The sequence below is a fragment of the Ambystoma mexicanum genome, chromosome 7q (assembly GCF_040938575.1).
Source record: "Ambystoma mexicanum isolate Mex_15411 chromosome 7q, UKY_AmexF1_1, whole genome shotgun sequence".
NCBI classification, from domain to species: domain Eukaryota; kingdom Metazoa; phylum Chordata; class Amphibia; order Caudata; family Ambystomatidae; genus Ambystoma; species Ambystoma mexicanum.
In genome coordinates this window covers 12514582-12533590 of record NC_090941.1, presented here as the reverse complement: position 1 = coordinate 12533590, position 19009 = coordinate 12514582, and the positions used below count along the sequence as shown (strand labels likewise).

Below are 19009 nucleotides of genomic sequence, written 5' to 3'. Positions count from 1 at the left end.
CAAGTGATCTACTATTTTACAGAGGAGAGTCCAGAACGTATGCAATCTGTTCAAATGTATTCATGTAACAGACAGCTATGCATACATTAGATTATAACATACATGTTATTCATATTATACGGGAGAAAAGGTTCTATATATAATGTTTACAAATGATCCTTCTCATTCAGGTGTGTCAGCTGCGGTGTCATTCATGTCTGTCGATATTAGGCGTTCTCATACATCAGAGTACGGGTCGTTTTTTTTAACCATTTTTTGATTGATATGTTTGACAATGCCTTAATTCCTATAATGGATCAATTAGGGTTATCTCTCAAAGTCTAATTAAGCAATACATGCTACTTTGCTTGGTCATATGCTAGGTTATGGTGCCATTACTAGTCAGTAAATTCCCCTGGGAGGGGCCTTTAGATACTAGTACTCTGGTGCAAGGATGCAATGTTCTAAGCACCAATGGGGATGAGGGGGGCACGCTATTCCAGGCCCAAATTCGCCTCTGCATTGTGGTGCAACCGTGCACATTTGCATTTACCGAATAGACAGGTCATTGGTTTCTACTCCAGGGTGCAATGCTCGGTTTGGGCCCGGTCAGGTTACTTTGCTACTTTTCGTTTCTTCGTGTGGAATGCAGCGAGGGCATTTGCTAATGATGAGAAAGAGCTCTTCATTTGGTAGAACTAACGGTCAGCTGAGTTGCATCTGATGAATCTGTGGACCCTCTCGGAAGCTTTGCTTATAAGTCATCTTAAACTTTCATGCTAAGTGGTTGAGCACCAATTTCATGCTAGTTACACTTGTGCTAAAAGACCCACGTTAAACTACAATGTAGAGAGTCGTATTATGACCGTTTGTCATGCTGTAAGCTATTATCAGTTATATTAAGTGTATGATGCTAATAAAAGTTAGATAAAACAGTTGTGCTCATATGAGTTGTACATTAATTTCCTGTGACATTTAGACGCATTGTTAGACACAATATTTCACACGTGCACATTTGTCACTTACTCTTACTAAACTCAAAGTTTCGCAGCATAAGATTCATTTGTTTTGTATCACTTTTAGAGCAATTGGAATAGAAAAACGGTGAATATGTGTCCAGCAGTGACTTCATGCCAGTGGAATACGGAAATCATAATAAACGTATTTGCTATCACGGAAGAGCAATAAAACAGTTGTCTGCCCTCCTGCATCTCTTCAGACTTCGGGGGGAGGACTTAGAGGGAGCGTGTTATGCAGATGAGGCAGCGCGAGATGTAATAAAAGCCTGTGCCCGGCTCTGCAGCAGTTTTACATCAAAAGATCAAATGGTAAGCACAGAGCTGCGTTGTGGCAGTTGTAGGGCAGCCCAAATGATTGGGCAGGTGTGACAGCTACTTGGAGGAGGATAGGGATGTTGATAGCTTGGTGGAGTAGCAGCAGGCCACGTATTTGTATGGTTGTGCAAGGCAGGATTTTAACTTATCTCTGTTGGCTTCAGTTCCCTTCAGCCATTCCTCTGTCCTTATGGTCCTTGTTGACAGCACAGAGGGTGAACATTTACAATGAATAGGGCCATAGATATAACATTATGAATGGACAATGGCACCAGAGCATTTTCTGAGTGGCATCAGAAACAACGCAGGCTTGGCTCTTACGAATTAGAACTCCTGAGTGTTGGCTTTGGGCTATCATCATAGGAACTGACATCAATTGTTGCACAGATGTCTTCTTCAATGGACATGTTTGTTCGCCTCCTGCTCCTGTTCTCCATCACATTCAACCCTGTGCTGAGTCAGAGTTCAGCTGTAATGCTCTCATGGCACAGTGCTACAGTAAATCCACCACAAGAGAGCCGTAAACCTCAACTGAGCAGCTGTGATGAATCCAAGGAAGGTGTCCTTTCCCCAAGGGGGAGCCATCCCCTTTGAGGCTATGAAGATGAGCCTGCTACTCAAAACAGTCCCCAGGGGACTCAGCAAGCAGGATCTCACTTGAGTGATTGCTGCCCCTTAGGGGACGAGGGCTCCCCAGTACAAACATCTACATCATATCCCTTAGTACCAAAGTTCCAAGTGTCTTCAGCTTACATAGGCATTAACAATAACAATAAGAAAGTAGGAGCCTTAAATGTGCTTGGTTGTGCTTTTGACCCCTCCTGGAGGCCTGACCCACAAGACCAATCGTGTGCTGTTTCTCCTGACCTTTTCCTGGAAGCAGGAAATGATGGAGAGCTAGACTGCGGCTGGCAGAGGGCCAGCTTGAGCAATGCTGCACTCAGCCAGAACCTATGCTGCAGTACAGAGCCTGTAGATTCTGAATGAGGGACCACAACTTAAATGTGGTGGGGGGGTAGAGAGAGCCTGCAAAACACTGCTGAGATCAGGAGGGCTTCAAGTCCCAACCCTGAGGTCTTCATGTAGGGTGACTGAATGGCTGTGGCCCTCGAATGCAGGCAAACGCCTGATGCTCAACTGGAGAAGGAACAGCTACAAACTACACACCAAAGACAAGTAGTTCTGACGTGATCCAATCAGCCGCCTTCCTCAGAGAACATTGCAGAGACACAGCTATGTGGGTGTTCCAAAATGGAGCAATACCAATAAAGTTGAGGAGAGTAATGAAAGGCCCTGCAGGGGTACCAGAGAGACGACAGGCCAAAAGATGACAAGCAAGATTGTAATACCCTATGAGGCGTTAAAGAACGAGACAAACCTAAAGAGATTGCCTAACAAAGTGGAAAAAAATGCCCTGTACAACCTAGGAGGGGGTATTAGAAAGAAGGATGAAACAGAAAATCCAGGGAGGGTTCTGAACGACTGAGGAAGACAGCTGAAAGCCAAGTACCCAAGCAGGGCTGCAAACGAAAGGAGGAAAACAGACCCTCAACTAAAGTCTGTCTGTCCATATGAGAACACAAAAATCTTTGCCTTTCAGGAATCCGCGGCACTCTGGAGCAGTGGAGAAGAGACATTGTTTGGACTGGTAAAAAGCTTACAACTCCAAATAGCTGACTTAAGGAAGGTGTTTTTGAACTGTTGAGGTTAATCCATACTTGACAGAGACACAAATAAATTTACCTAACTTATTTCATATTTGAAACTAAAGAACTTGTTATGTGTGACTAAAAGAGCAGCCAAAAGCCCGAGAACTTTTGAGAAAACTTTCAATAGACATCTTGAGGAGGGTGTCATACACCAACCAGCACAGACAGAAGAAGCAGAGTGATGTAAGTGATTTCAATCCGGCACACACCCAAGTCTCGCCCAGAATGTTGTGCACAAATGAAACCCTTATTTATTTTTATCTATAAGTTCAATATTCTGAAAGATATACCACTCATATCACACCCTTCCCCTGAGATCCCCCCCCCCACCTCCAGTCACACTGAACCAGGAATCAGGCTAGTTTGTAAGGGTAAATATTTAGTTAATTATGTATTTATTCAAATCACACATACGTTTACTATATATATATATGGGGCAGCAATCACCCAGAGGGTGAAAATACAATTCAGAAATAAGCCAAGCAATTGAATTCACTCATAAGGAGGCAAAATAGAAAACACAGGGAAAAAGAACATTTTGTTTTGCACAGAGATAGCGTTTAGGTTAATGTTCCCCCTGCAATGTTTTCTTTAAATACAAATGAGCAATCCTACACCAATGTGAGTAGTCAGCAGGTTTTTAGGAATGAAATACAATGTCTAGAGTTATAGGCAATCCTGCCTCCCAAACAAGAGAGAAAACCTTATTTGGCAAATAACACTTTGAAATGACAGGTGAAAAAATGGCTTTGTGAAATACTGCAAAAGGTGCAAAATGCTCAAATAGCGACAAGTTCGACAGAAAGCAACACTAATCAGGGCCTAACATATATCAGCGATAATGTCAACAAAAATACACACTTCAGATCAGAATGGGATGGAAAAAGCACTTTCAAATGGTACAAAGTAACGTGTACATTTATTTTTGAACTTTGCAAATACGCGGCAAACTTTTAATTATGCAATATTGGCGTAAAATAGGTCAAATACACTGTTCCACAATGCAGTTGAGGATGTAGCTGAGGATGTTAGGTATCAGTGAGAGGTGAAATTTCGTTTCTATCTTTAAAACTGAAGGAGTTATAGAGGTTTTCGTGAGAGGCATTTTTGCAAAATAGGCGCGAAAATGGAAAACAGAAATTCGGGTTTAAAAATGACAGATAGGTTTTCTTATACTATATTAAGGACTACGAAAAAGAGAATGCCACACAGGAATCAGTTATTCGTGGCTGATCTTAACTCTTCATGCGTGATACTCTAGTTTCCGTTTGGTTTGGGAATTACTTTTCTTAATCAAATCAATAAGGAGTTATGGTTTAGTAACACAGATGTGAGAAAAGTCATTGCAAGGATAGTTCAAGCAATACTATGGTTCTGAATTAAAGATGGCATGGGTTTGAGATTGGGATCATACAATGCAGATATATTATGGGTCACTGTTCTTCCTATTCATACTTACAGTCCTTTGTAGTTAAATTGGACCGTCAGTTCTGGTCATTGGATTGGGCAGGTCTACCGGCAAACAGGCACCTCTGGCGGGATTTGGATCAGTGGCACGGTTCAGGTCAAGTTTGTACTGCACCTCAGAATGGATTTGGAAGGGCCCCTTCTGGTTACTGTACACCGTAGATAGCCGGATGCAAGTTTTCAGCGGGCAAGCCTAATGGTAGCCAACCAAGCTGAATTAAAATTAAGTACCTTCAAGTTTGGGATTTTTGCAATGGGGTCAGGATAGCAATAATTTGGCAATGCAAGAATCTGGATTCTGCAAAGAAATCTGGATCTTTCAAAGATTTCTGGAGTCAGCTATAGTTTGAAAAGTTCTGCAATAAGCTGCTGCATGGACATCTGGAGGGGTTCTGGAAGCAATGGGTTCTGGGTACAGTCTCCTTATCTGTAATGCGCTTCCTATATGTATCCATTACAAATTTTAAGGCGTGGGCAGAAATTCAAAACACACCCCCATGTCTGTGAGTGGCTACAGGCGTGCACTTTGTTTTGGTTGGCAGCCTAAACAGAGCTGTCATCTTATGACAGGATTTAGGAACTCCAACCTGGATTTTTACCCAAAACATACTTTTGCACACATGTACATTTCTACCATTATGTACCCTCATAAAATTAGACACATATTTTCATATTTGATAGTCTACATTTACATTCAATTTTCATCTTTGTGAGAGCTGTATTGGTCATTCTATGGATTTTATCAATTTTACCCATAACACTTTGGATCAATCATTTCTAATTTGGTAGAATTCTGGGCGCTGATCAGTGGATCGCGTACATACAATTTTAAGCTTGCAACATTAATAGTTTTTCCACAATCAATGTTTTAGTGTATCTTTGGTTCCTTCTGTAGTACGAACTCCTGCCACATCTTCAATTGTCTTGAAGTTGCCTCCATTCTTGGCAATTTCCTTTCCCCATTGGCAAAGGGGTGCAGTGTGGCGCAGTGGCGTGGATAAAAATACTACACAGTGAAGAACACTTCTCTAGGTTACGTTTTTTGGTTTATTAGTGGTAGGGCCATTTAGTAACATAGCACAGGCCAGGTCAGAAGACCAGTTTTGTTTTTTTATAAGACATCTGCATAAGCAACATGTGTTGTTTACTGTAAGAGGGACGACTCATCAAAACAATAGGTGAGGCATTTTCTTTACTTTAATAAAGATAACTAGTTTTAATGATGTCCTGTTGTCCATCTCCTGTGCCTAATCTACCATACAGGCAACCCACTGACTCTTGCTCAATAACCAGATCAATGATATGGGTTGAGTCTAGGAATAAAAGGCAATAGGTTAAATCTTTAAAAAAAAACTCTTGCCTTTCTTTTTCCGTTTTCTCACTCCTCCCAAACACCACAGGTGTCTTTGGGAGAACAACCAGTAATTAAGCAGGACTTAAGGCAACATGGTCAGAGGTGTGCTGGACTTCAGAAGGGTCACAGAGTGAGAATGGTGGGGAGAGAACTTGCAGAATGAGTAGCCCATAGTTTGTTGTCTCCTCTAATGCACTGCCAGAAGGCCACTGGAGGATTTCTGATGGATGCATTGAGCCTATGAGCACTGTGCCATGGACTCTCTCATCCAACCATATATTGTTCATTTTTCAGTACTTTGGCATTGATAGGTTTATAGAAAATATGTGGCTTGGGGGCACCCTATCCTTATCCTCACACTCATACATGATGTAGTTTCAGTAGTAGGCTGGAGCATTAAAGAGCATTTCTGAAAGACATATAACTGGCAACAAGTTCAGATCTTGTTACAGGACATTGTAGTGTGTTGACAGATTGTTAAATACTTGTCACCCCTCAATGCTGCATTTGCTTCTAAGGTCCTCATTGTTTTTTAAATGTATGCTACTCTTCATGCTAAGCACTCGCATGACACCAAATTCTACCAACCCCAGCCTGACCATCATCCTGTCAATCTTATTGGTTGTCTTGCTGTCAAGCTACCAAAGCTGGAATTATTACATTTTAGAAATTGCATCTCCCTTAGCAATATTATGATCACTTCTAGAAAGAAAATCTACAATAAAAATCACCCTCATCACCTGGGGAGGCTTGTATGGCAAAACTGCCAGAAAGCTCGCTGAACTCTTAACTTACAGAGAAAAACAAGGAAAAAGCAGCCAATGTTTAACCTTATGTTCAGATAAATAAGGCCAGATATGAATTATTATAGTTTGTGATGAATTTGCCCCACTGACTGGTAGGAATATGGGAGAATGCAATTGTTTCTTTAATGTTTGGGGTCACATACCCCTGTGCGTACAGCAGTTGACTATGTTGGTAATAGAAAATTGAGTGTGAGGCTATAGATAGGAGGACGGAGGTACAGACCATAGGGCTATGCCATTGGTAGAGGGCATTGAGTGCATTTGAGGGACTGGACTGAGGATGACCTAAATTCCATTGATGATGACAGAGCAACGCACTAACTGCTGATGGAGAGCATCCCTTTGAGGCCCCTCAGACAGCAAGCAAACTCAGTGATAGACATCAAAGAAGTAGAAACAAATCTGCATTTTCATAAACTAGACCACAGTGAGAAAACCCTACCATGAATAATGCAAGAGATGGTGACTAAAATGGTAGGGATTGAGGGATAGCCCAAGCCCATGAAAATGGGAAGGGAAGCAGAGGTCATTGTGGGTCGGGGACGGAGGTAAGAAATGACTACTGGATCAATTCAGACAGAGAAAATAGCAGATACAGAGAGCCAGAAAATTGAAGGGGAGTCTAATCAGTAAATGAAGGTTGTGTGACCAAGGGAGATAAAGGATTTGAAAAGGGCAAAGTTGGAGCAGACTAAAGGAGAAGCTAGAACAAAAGATGCATTGTTTGAGGAGTAGTAGTAACACTGTACAATCCTAACACACTGGAGATGATTGTCCAAATGAACCAAGGACATATTGCACTGTGGTTCTAATGCCCCTGTTGTGGTGCCAAAAAAGCCAAGAGAACCAAAAGAGAAATATAGAACAGGTTTCTCCAGCATGCCAACAGACTAGCTGAGAGTTGGTGACAAAGATAAATCTGGAAACTGTAGCTCCAACAATCTAGAATATTAGTGTAGAGGCTAGTGTAGAGGCACTGACAAAGACCAGAGAGCCCTAGAAGAATTTCATATTAAAAGGTGAGGTGAGGTGAGGTTTCTGAGGGGTCAGCATTGCGAACCGGACAACTTTTTGATGATTGTTAACAACTTGCCATTTTATCAAAGTATAAATGATATTAAACGCCTCACTATCCCTACTCTCTGATGATTTCCCTGCCTAACAAAAATAATGGGAAAAACTCTAACACAGGATGTCTGGTCCTCAGCCCTCACACTTAAACATCAACTATACAAAGAAACATCTATATGGCAATTCAAATAGCATGAACAATAATATTCACATTTTCTTGATAGCCTCTCAACAACCCCAGTGAGTTCCCTTCCCGAGGATTCAATGTAAATTCAGCTCCAATGTTCAACAAGAATAAACAAGGAAATTCATGTAGGTAAAATAAGTCTCAGATCATTTCTTGATAGTTTAATGTCATGGCAAAGTTTGTTAACCAAAGTTCCAACACAGCAGATCTTTTCTACTTGTTGAAATAAGGACTTTACACTTCCTCAAAATAGCAATAATGTTGATCCCAGCCATGATGCTTTGCCACCACTTTCAGTAATCCAAGAAGGCTTGTCACAGTTCAAAAGAAATGCAACTTTGATAACTGTTAGTGAAGCACAGTTCTTGTTTAACAGTTATTATGTCACCAGTTACAATGTTAGGATTCACAGTAGGTATCTTTGTCAGGATGACTTCACGGTGCTGCTGATTCTACTTCAACAACTTCACTTCTACAAAGTTAACCATGAGGATATTCTCCTTTGCCTCATAATACTCCACTTTGCTTGAGCTACTGAAGCATTACATCTACTGACAGCCAGATATACCACCACAGCTTCAGTGCTTTGTGATTCAAAGCAGGATTTTGTTCTGACTAAAATGATTGTAAGGCACTTCAACACCTTTAAATAGGTAAGGCACTCTTCCCCTGAATATCTATATTCAAAAGGGGTACCCCTCTTTCCCTCTCTTGTCTGTCAGCCACAACAACATATGTTTGCCTTCATGACCCACTTCTCTCTGTTGCTTACAGTCTTATAAGTCTAATAGATATGAGCAGCAAGTTTCCCTTCCCCAACTTTGCCTTTCTCTCTCTGCCAACTGTTAGTCAAATTAACTACCCAGAAGCCTGATGCCACTGTAGCTTCAGGTAATGCTTGCAAACTTGTATTTTAGGCAAGGTTGAACGTCTATTAGGCTCACACTATTGTTTAGATGTATTTCTGGACTTAGGCGGCTTTTAATCTTAATAGGGGAATACTTTTGGTTTTGGTAATGCTTGCTCGAGCTTCAACTGTAGATACAATGTTCAAAACACGTTACTTCTTTTATAGACAATTAGTCCACTTAAGTAAAGATGCAAATCGAAATTTTAAATTAGGCACACCAACCACTTCTTGATAAGGTTTACAATGTTTAAAGTGTTTGACAATGGTTTCCTGCAGCATTTGCTCTTCACGCAAGTGAAAATAGGTATAACTGATCCAACGCTAGTGCTACTTTTCCATTGTTAAAGGTTCAACAATCAGCTTCAACTCACTTCTGCTTAGACGTAAGTGAACATTAAGCTGGATACTCTTGCTGGTAGTCCTTGCGGAAGGAATCAGAACACCAGGTTTTACTCAACGGCGTCTGTGATCTTTGTTCTGCGGTTTGCACACTTCTACCACTCTATTGCTTCTGGCTTTACAGTGACCCACACCCTTCCTTGCTGAAGGTGTCTCCAGTCTGGACACTCGATTAAAGAGTCCCTCTTGCTTCTGAGGGTACGACGTTCTTTCATCATCAGGCATTACAAATCCTGCAATTTAAACGTGTTTAACAGTTCATCGAATTTTTTTAGGGCGAGTGGCAAAGGGCTGATAAGTGGTTGGGGGGGTTGGGTATAGGTAAACATAGGTGCAGGAGGGGGGATTGGCAGGAGGACCCCCCCAAAAAAATGGATGAACTGTCAAACACCTTTGAAATGCCTGGCGATGAAATGACATAGAGCCCTTCTGAGACCCATGGCTTTACGACAACTCCTCCCCTTGGTCTACGACACACATCTGGCATGGCAATCTCCACAATTATGCCCACATGGGGAAAGGCATCCTTCCTGCACATCTTCTGCTGTACAGCCTACGAAATGCAGAGTGTGGGGGAACAGGACCCTCACAGACCAAGCAGCTGAAATCTGCTGCATCAGCGTTCTGGCGTTCCTTTGGTTCTTTGCCAAAACGTTATCTTCTTCTTTCCGCATATGTGACTACAGCATGCACTCCAGTCCCTGTTCCAGCTCATTCTAATTGCCTGCACCTGAGGTGGCCTTTTATGCCTCTCAGGTTCCTTCAGGTGTGGACTGTTAGGCTTAATTGCTGGACTACTGCTACAATATGCCTCGTCAGCCTTCATCCCAGCATTTATCAAACTATGGGACTTGTAGTCCCCAATAACAACATTGATTCTTTTAAGTAACTTCTTCATTTTATGGGTAGAGTTACTTCCCTTAAAGTCATTTGAAGATGAACCATTAGCATGTGTTCTTAGAGAGGAAGACAATTTACTTAAGGTGATATTTGTGGATTTGTTTCCATTATACCTTTGGGAGTAAGGAGGGTGTTTAACCTGAAATACCTTGAAGGGTCTTTCTGTGGGTATTGGTTGTGTGGGTTTTATGGTACTTGTGCTCACAGCCACATATCTTATATGTGGTTCAAGGACATTATAATGACAATAAGCCATTACCTGTTTTGGTAACCTTGAAAGGTTTGTCCTTTCAAAGGACAAATAAAATGTCCTCACCACCCTGGGCCCTGAATCCTCCCAGGTGATCCTCCTGCAGTACGCCATCTCCAAGGTCAGGATCAGGCAGTGTCTGCCTTTCCCTGGCCATCTGGAAGGAGATCCTAGGCAGGGTTTCAATGTGGGATCCCTAGGATTCATCACAGGTTCCATTACACGAAAGGTCCAGTGACACTGTCAAGGTCAAGAGAACTACAGAGACTTTACCTGTTTGGAGTAGCACCTTGAGTATTTCAAAATCCTAGTTCAGCGGCACTTACAATCCAGAGAGAAGAAAGAGCGACTGGCAAGATGACCTCTAACACTCAGTAAATCAATCTAACTCCAATATAGATCAGACAAACTACAAGAGTTAGAGAAAGGTATTTTTAATTTGGAAAAGATGTAGGCAAGACTTGACAATGTTATTAATGTATTTAATGATTTTCTAAATCAACTATGTCATTTCAAAAATCATAACATTTACTAGCAATATGCGATATACAAATGGTTAATTGCCACACAAAATTTGACACTCCGCCTGCACTTATATTTAATGCAGGAAATCAAAAGAGCATTATAGTTATTTTGCCAGATTTTCAGCACACTTTGATTTTGTCAGTGACTTCTTGATCAGCAGAAGGGCCAATGTTGGACATGACTCCTTGTGCCCCACTACCACGCAGTCTATTGACAAAGTAAGGATGGTAGTGGCCTTCTCCTCAGCTGGTCAACATGGAGCCTATATCTATCATGAGGCCTCTACGCTGGGAGGGTGTTGACCCAGAGAGAGTACAAAAACATGTTACAAAATATTATAGGTAGAATATTTAAATTATATCTGCCCCCAGAAAACTTTCCAAGGACGGTTGTTGAGGACTTTATCCAGATAACCAAGCATATTGGTGAACTGCTGATAAAGTGTATTGCAATAAAATTGGGCAGAAGAGCGGATTTGATATCTTATACAGCACACCGAAAGATCTAATCTGGGTGTTTTGAGAACCAAACTCGGATCATTCGACACAGAGAGCAAAGAGAACCCACTATAAACAGGCTTTACTACAAAGGAAACATAGAAACATTCTACTTGGACATTGTCAACCCAGACCATGGAGGAATTCAAATCTACAGTAATGTTGGGCAATTATTTTTACATATTAAAGCATGCACTGGTAAATGATGTCCCGAGACCCCCAACTAAATCCCATTTAGGACATCATGTAGCATTCAGTTTATTTCTCCGAGAAAGGTCTAGATGACAAAAATGATATTGGCCACGTGTTGCCCATTTTATCTCTCCAAAGGTCACTCTAGCTTGAATGTGTAGGCTACGTGTATAAGTCCATTACTAGACTGCATCCCTTTAGATTTCTGTAGAGATAAGGCACACCACAAGAGATTCACACATACCAGGCTGTTGATGACGAACTATAGGGTCAAACAAGATTGTGTGCTAGCCCACCTGCTCTTTTATCTACACACCAGCAGTCTAACCTCAGCCTTAGATGAGCCACTCCATGAACGTGGGGGGTGGGGGGGGTCTTTCAAATGTCTGTACTATTAAACATGGATGGCAGTAATTTTCTAACACACCCTGCTTGGTCTATATGTTTGGTGAGATATTGCAAACATGTTTTGTGAGAATGGTCACTTTCTGTAAATATTCCTGAAAATTCATTAGTTTCCCTTTTCGATTACGGTTGAGGGACTGATGATGGAGTATGTTAGCACATTTGTAAACCCAGGGACTTACCTTGATTTAAATCCATAATGGAGAAAGGCTCATCAAAAAAGAGGGCATCGAGGTCACCATCGATTGATGTCACCTTTAGTTTTGCTCTCAAAGGTGGATAATATCCCTTGCTAGATACCTGCACTGCAGGACCCTTTGTGTTGACAACCTATGGTGCAGGTTTATGGATTTACGGCAAGCCCTGTTTGTGTCAGTTATCGAACAACCTTCCATTTAAGAATATCTTAAGAACTCTAAGAAAAATACGTTGCTCTAACCCTCTTAATTAAGTCAGCTGATAGTTGGCCTCTGTCACAGTCCAGCTTCGCCTGAGGTATTATTGATAGCTTTATGTGTCTACTTCATGGCCCCAATTCCCTTTAGTAAAGCTGCATGAAGCAAAGGCTCACAATTATGAAAACACAAATCTCTAGTTATTGTTCCCAACGACTATTACCATCCATGCAATACATGTCTTAAAGCTCACAGAACCGTTTCATCTGGTTCTAGTAGTGAGAGAGATTTCATAGCAGACCAAACCACTAATGCATATCACTGTGATTAGATATGTTTTCTTTCATATCTCGGTTATGTTGAAAGAATGTGGAGCATTGTGGGAAAAAATGTGGTTGTTTGTAAACATGGCAACGAACAGAATAGATGTTCTTTTGTTTGAAGGATCGTCAATATTCGTTTAGAAATGGATTTCAAACACAGTGCACTGACTTAATTGTATCTGTCTTCACTGCTCTTCCTCTATTAATGCATACACCAAATTTTAAAGGACTAGACAACTATAATGATGTAGTTTATAACTGTCTCTCCCTATAATAGTTGATGTCTTATCTTTAAATTCTGAAACCTCTTTTTGCTTCCTTTTTATAGCACACATATATTTATAATTGCAAACCGCTGTGCAATGTTATTTTCATCAAAATAAACTAACATGATTTGATACCCTAAACTCTTTCATGGGATATAGCCCCGTTTTCCACAGTTATGCATGTATAATTCTGTAGGCTACAGCAATCATGTGCGGTTACTAATAGCCAGTACAAAAAGGTCTGCATTGGCAATATTTGAGGTTTGTTTCTGTCTAATCACATCAGTTAATTTGTGTTCAAAGCCCTGGATTAGCATGGGAGCTGAATTAACGTTCTTAAGACTAAGTATGTGTTATGTTATATATATATATATATATATACATATCAACTGCTTTTACCTGAATTAGTCCAGTTTGTTAAATTGTGTTAAATGTATTTATTTAATGAATATTACGTGAAAAATGATGCATTGTTGGCACAAAATTGCTTATAACACGTTTTAACATTGATTTACAACACTGAGAACCAGTGTCCTTAACAATGGATGGGAGGATGTGTATTTAAGACCAAGGGGGAGGTAGATATATGTACCAGGGACAAGGACAGTAGAGCCTTATTACGGATCGGGATAGTGGAGGAAGTACTATGTTTTAGGGTTAAAGAGTGAGGTATAATTGCCATGAGGTTGTCATAGACAGGCCGAGGTGAGAACAGGGAGTTGTGGTACCGTAGAATGCTATGCAAGTGATTCTTCAGGAAGGAAGAGAGTCAGGAAGTTGGATTTAAATAGAGATAGAGTGGGAGTTGTGTTGGGAGGGTGAGGAGAATCCCAGTGTGACAGAGTGAGGAGAGGAAGAGGGCAGAAACAACAGGGAGTGCAAGGGTCACGAGAGGTGGCAAGGAAGTGATCCTAGGATAATCATAGTGAGCAAGGGGGAAAGATGGGAGTCGGATGGGCTGATAAGTATGATGTGACTAAGTCTGTGTATAATTTTGAAGTCAATGAGTTCATACTTTGCCCTCTATCTCATAGATAACTAGGACAACTGATGACGTGCTGGAGAGGTGGAGCGGGTAAGGTTGAAGAGTTATGTTATGTTACAGGTTCTTATAACGCACACTGTCACCACTTGCATGGTTCCTTGGCGCTCTGGCAGATCTGTAAAGCAAGAGGGTAAGGGGGTGTAAGTTAGTAGGACAGAGCGGGAGAAATGAGCCAGAGAGCTGTGATGTGCTGTTGGCAGCTTCAGATCAGTTTACACCATTCACTGAGTGTAGGTGTCTTTTTTGGTTGGTAGTTGTCATGTGCTGTTGTGCGAGGCTATGTGTGCTTTGGTTCGTTATTGTGGTGTAGTGAAATGTGTGTAGTTTGTTGTCCTATAGAGGTATCATTGTGTTTAGTTCAGAGTTGTAGAGGTGTATGGTGAAGAGTGATTTTTTTAGTAGGGTTGGTTGGTGCCGGTACCCTATGGAACCCCCATTATTTTGATTGACTGTGGCCTTTGTCCCTTCCCCTGTAGTAGATATTTTGGTGTGCTCTCAGAGTAGTGTATAAGGTAAGGCAAGGAACCCTCTTTTTTTATAAAGAGGGCTTGACTCCAGAGGGTAAGGCGAAAGTTTTGAGAAAAGAGTGGAGTCAGCAGCTACCCTGGTCATTGATGCTTTGGTAGGATTCTTTTTTTGGGGAGGCAGTGGAGCTAAATTAGCACATATCTGTTAGCTCTTAACATAAACACAAAGAAGTTAGATTCTTTTTCAAACATAAAAGGTTGAGATTTATTAAATTTTCAAGATTAAAAAACATTTTTAAGAGTAAAAAAGTGAAATATGCCATCCTTGGCACAGAAAAACATTTTTTACACAAGGTTATGCAATGGTTGTGCATATAGGTGGGTTAGTACATCAATAGTGACTGTAATTACATATACTGCTAGTGTTGCGGCAGTACGTAAAACTTGTCGACACACACAGAGTTCAGGTGTTTCTAGTTCGGTGAGTAGATGGAGCGGCCAGCGGTTGAGAATGTGGAACCTGCTGGTGGATGCACCGGACTTTCTTCCGAACTTTGGGAGCTTTTGAGCACAGAGGTGTTTGTTAAGTGCCAGGCACCTGAAATTGGTAAGACAAAGGATGGAGTGTTATAGGGGAAGGTTTAAAAACAAAGGGTGTTCGGAGAGAGACACTGCGGAAAAGGAACCTACCTAGGGTAGTTGGAGCGTCATGGCTAGCGTGGTTTGATATGGGCCAGCAGTTTCCACATTCTCAACCGCTGGCCGTTCCATCTACTCACCGAACTAGAAACACCTGAACTCTGTGTGTGTTGACAAGTTTTACGTACTGCCGCAACACTAGCAGTTGATGTACTAACCCACCTATATGCACAACCATTGCATAACCTTGTGTAAAAATGTTTTTCTGTGCCAAGGATGGCATATTTCGCTTTTTACTCTTGAAAATTTAATAAATCTCAACCTTTTATGTTTGAAAAAGAATCTAACTTCTTTGTGTTTATGTTAAGAGCTAACAGATATATGCTAATTTAGCTCCACTGCCTCCCCAAAAAAGAATCCTACCAAAGTGTCAATGACCAGGGTAGCTGCTGACAGTGCTCTCAGAGCATCCAACGTTACCACCAATGTAGAGATTAGAAATGTAAAACCCACACACAGCTCTCAGGTTTCCTCATGCAATGTGAGTGGGATATCCAGCCCTGGTTTTATTCTTCGCATGCTGAGGCTTGAAGTTTTGCTTCCCCTAGTTTAAAATCAGGATGACAACCCAGAATGGAAAGGAAAAACAAGGCCTGTTCTACCTACTCGGACATGAAAAGTGGAAACATTTGGGATCAACGTGGAGCATATCTGAAGATGTCTTGAGCATATACCAGTGTAAATTATTGAGGTCAAATTTCACAAGGTGTGATCTAGTTTATTGCTTAGTGAAGGAGGAGGTGCTTATGGGCATTTTCTGAACTGGCACACTGCTAATCTTTGTGAATCATGCCCTTAGTCTTGTAGTTCAACCCTCATGTCCCACTTCTAATAAGGTTTTTTTTTCCTACAGGATATTTTACTTATAAATACCTATTTCAGCATCCATATAGAGATTGTATTCCTCTTGTAACACTTCACTTAGTGAACATTATTCACATTCTTTTTCCGTACATTATGAAATCACTGGTATTCATTTTGGGATTAAATAATGGAAAGAAAATATAATCAAATCACCTTGAGGCTGAAAAAAATGCCTAATTGAATAGGTCAAGTCTAAACATTGTTCATTCACATGAACCTCCATTTGACTGTCATCCAATGAAAAGACGTAACAAACATGCACAGACAATGCTACACGTGCCTTGCAATAATGTAGTAAAACTAATGTGGTTTTCAACTGATTCTGAAATCTACAGTCCATACATAATTCTCAACCTAAATGTGCAAATGTACACATCTGTGTTCCAGAAATGCAAGCTAGCGATCCAGCATCCAGCCTAGAGTTTGAGGGAACAGTGATTGCATAGTCCAAATTCGGAGCCAACCCGTTCTAGGTATATTCTAGGTATATTCAGCAATACACCACATAATGGAAGCTTCCATTATTCCCACATTCTGTGTTGATCTAGTGCTCTGCCTATGTGTATAGGTTACAAAAACAGGTGAGTCAAATACACATTCGGTAAAATGCTTTAGGAAGCGTCTTTGTGTTTCCAAAATATCAATCCCCACAACCACATACATATCATTAAATTTAGATTTCAAAATGCAGATCTATTTTCTTTCTTGTAAACCTCGGTTTTATGTTTGTTTAGGCTGTGCTGGTATTGTGTGTGTAATGAATGGGCTAATGGTGCTAGGATGAAACGAACTGTAATCCATGCCTATCGACCCTCGAAAGATAATCTGTGGCATGGTTTTCTTCACCAGTGCTCAAAAGATGTAGACACATGTAACTGCCACGTCGCCTAGAAATGTCAGTATGCCTGACGAGACTTGGGCTAGAAAACTAAATATGTGAAATAGCCCCTCTGTGCAGTACCATTTCCAGGATCACCTTCTAAGTAAATGCATGTGGTCGTACATTTATATATCCCAGGGTGTTTTCCGTGTATGTCTGTATCTGTTTAAGAGGACATATATTGATGCACCCCCTGGCATCAATACTAATTCTAGGACTGCACAAAGCATGGCTGTGTGCCAAATAACCCCATCCTCAAGATGTGTGCATACAGGAGGAAGATAGTCAACCCTATTCATAGGCACAAGACGGCTCCAGAAAATCTAATAAGACTAGCGATTCCGGTCATTTTGGGCCAAACATGTGAAACCATGCTCCATTATGCTGCTTTAACGGATAGAAGCTTGATTCTATTCTGCTAGAGGACACGGGTTTGCCTTTTCTGAAAGGCTGTTGGGAAGCAGCATCCTTTGATGAATGACAGCGGCTTAGGCGAAATGCTAATTTGAATCAATACCAAGTTCACGAGGCCAGCGGTGTCTTTGTACTGGTGAGGAAACTGCAACACTGTACATGACCTGCTGCAATCCAGCCAATTGCTAACTCATTTATTTTGAGAAAGAGCTGTCTGTTTAAAAGGGTTAATGTAGCAGACAACAAAGGCAAAATTTGCTCTTGCACTCAATATCATGTTTTCTCTATCCTTAGGTAAACTTCATTTATTGAAAGGGAACCCCGAATGAACAACTCGCCCTGAGTTTCTCTATTCTATTCACAGTTTTGCCCCAGGGCACTTGGAAATCATTCCTTACAAGATTAAAGATTTGTCAGACCTTGCTAGGGGTTCACTGATAAGTGGGACAAACTCCTGAAATAAAACAGTAGCTTTAAATATTAAAAACACAAAACCAGCTGATATATTACGAATGTCTCCTACCTTAGCAAACTGTGCATTTATCCATTTTGTGAATGTTTTCTTCTGAACATCTTCTCTTTCATCTGAAAGTTCAAGAATACATATGTATCCATTAACATGTGTATTTCTCTTGCAGGAGTTCATAAAGTCAATTACAGAATTAATCAACATATTGCTCTTAACAATATTCAGCCTTCATGCAGTTATTTTGTGATCAATCGCATTTCAAAATCAACCACAAGGGAGTTTTTTTTATTTTTTATATACTATATTACAATAGTTATTCATAATCAGGGATATTGTTCCCAGTTTCAAAGACCAGAAACATATCTAAAAGAATCAGGATAAACCAGAAACAAGGGAAAAATAATGTAAACTATTTTGACACGAGTTATTGTGAACTGAACATTTTGAGCGAGATGTTTAAATATGATAGGGTAATTCAAAGTCGAGCCTTGAAAAAAACCCAGTAGAAATGTAAAGATTTTTTCAGCGGAAGAGTACTGCTATCTTCAAGCCATTATTTATAATAATATCAAAGTAACACGAAATTGAAGCAAAACAACTGAACATGCATTCCCATCGAAGTAGACAGTGGGTGAGGATGGATGGAATGATAATACTTGTAAAATGACTTTCTGAAAGAATCCCTGTTGTACTTTGTGGTTCAGATTTAGCAATCAAGACCCAAACTTAGTTTGAGAACTGTATCCAATCATTCCAACACTCGTCCTCCACGAAGGCCCAGGACATCTAGACGAAGAAAGCTAATGTGAGATATATTGCAGAGGCAGCACATCCAACACACAGCATCTAATCATGTCTTCATTGGAAGTCCAATCAGAATGAGGGTCTGTTATTGAGAGGTTCATTAATACCAACCCCCTCGTATGGAGGATTTGCATGGAAAGCTTACTGCAAAGAAGCATCGATACCATTGCATCATTATGTACATGAAGACTCAAAATGTAAAGTCATTTTCTGGTTACCCTAAATTGGTCTTTTAACTTTACCTGTGGCACCATGAGCCCCCACACCTTCCTTCCTGCCAGGAAATCAAATGGATGCCACTGAAATCAGTCTATGCTTCGACTTAAAAATGTTCTCTCCCTTTCTGCAAGAAACTATTTGTAGTGTCTATGAAAACTTCTCAGGACCTAGACATGCAC

At 40.7% G+C, this 19009-nt stretch overlaps 1 protein-coding gene across 8 annotated transcripts in view; it reads right to left on the bottom strand.

Annotated features, from left to right (window-relative positions):
* Positions 1 to 19009, bottom strand: part of DMD (dystrophin) — a 7616828-nt gene that overhangs the window by 7094099 nt on the left and 503720 nt on the right. For all 8 annotated transcript variants that reach the window (XM_069639082.1, XM_069639084.1, XM_069639079.1 and 5 more), the window contains exon 2: positions 17862 to 17923. In XM_069639082.1, coding sequence (XP_069495183.1) covers positions 17862 to 17923 — 62 coding nt within the window. The remainder of the gene's footprint in view (positions 1 to 17861; positions 17924 to 19009) is intronic.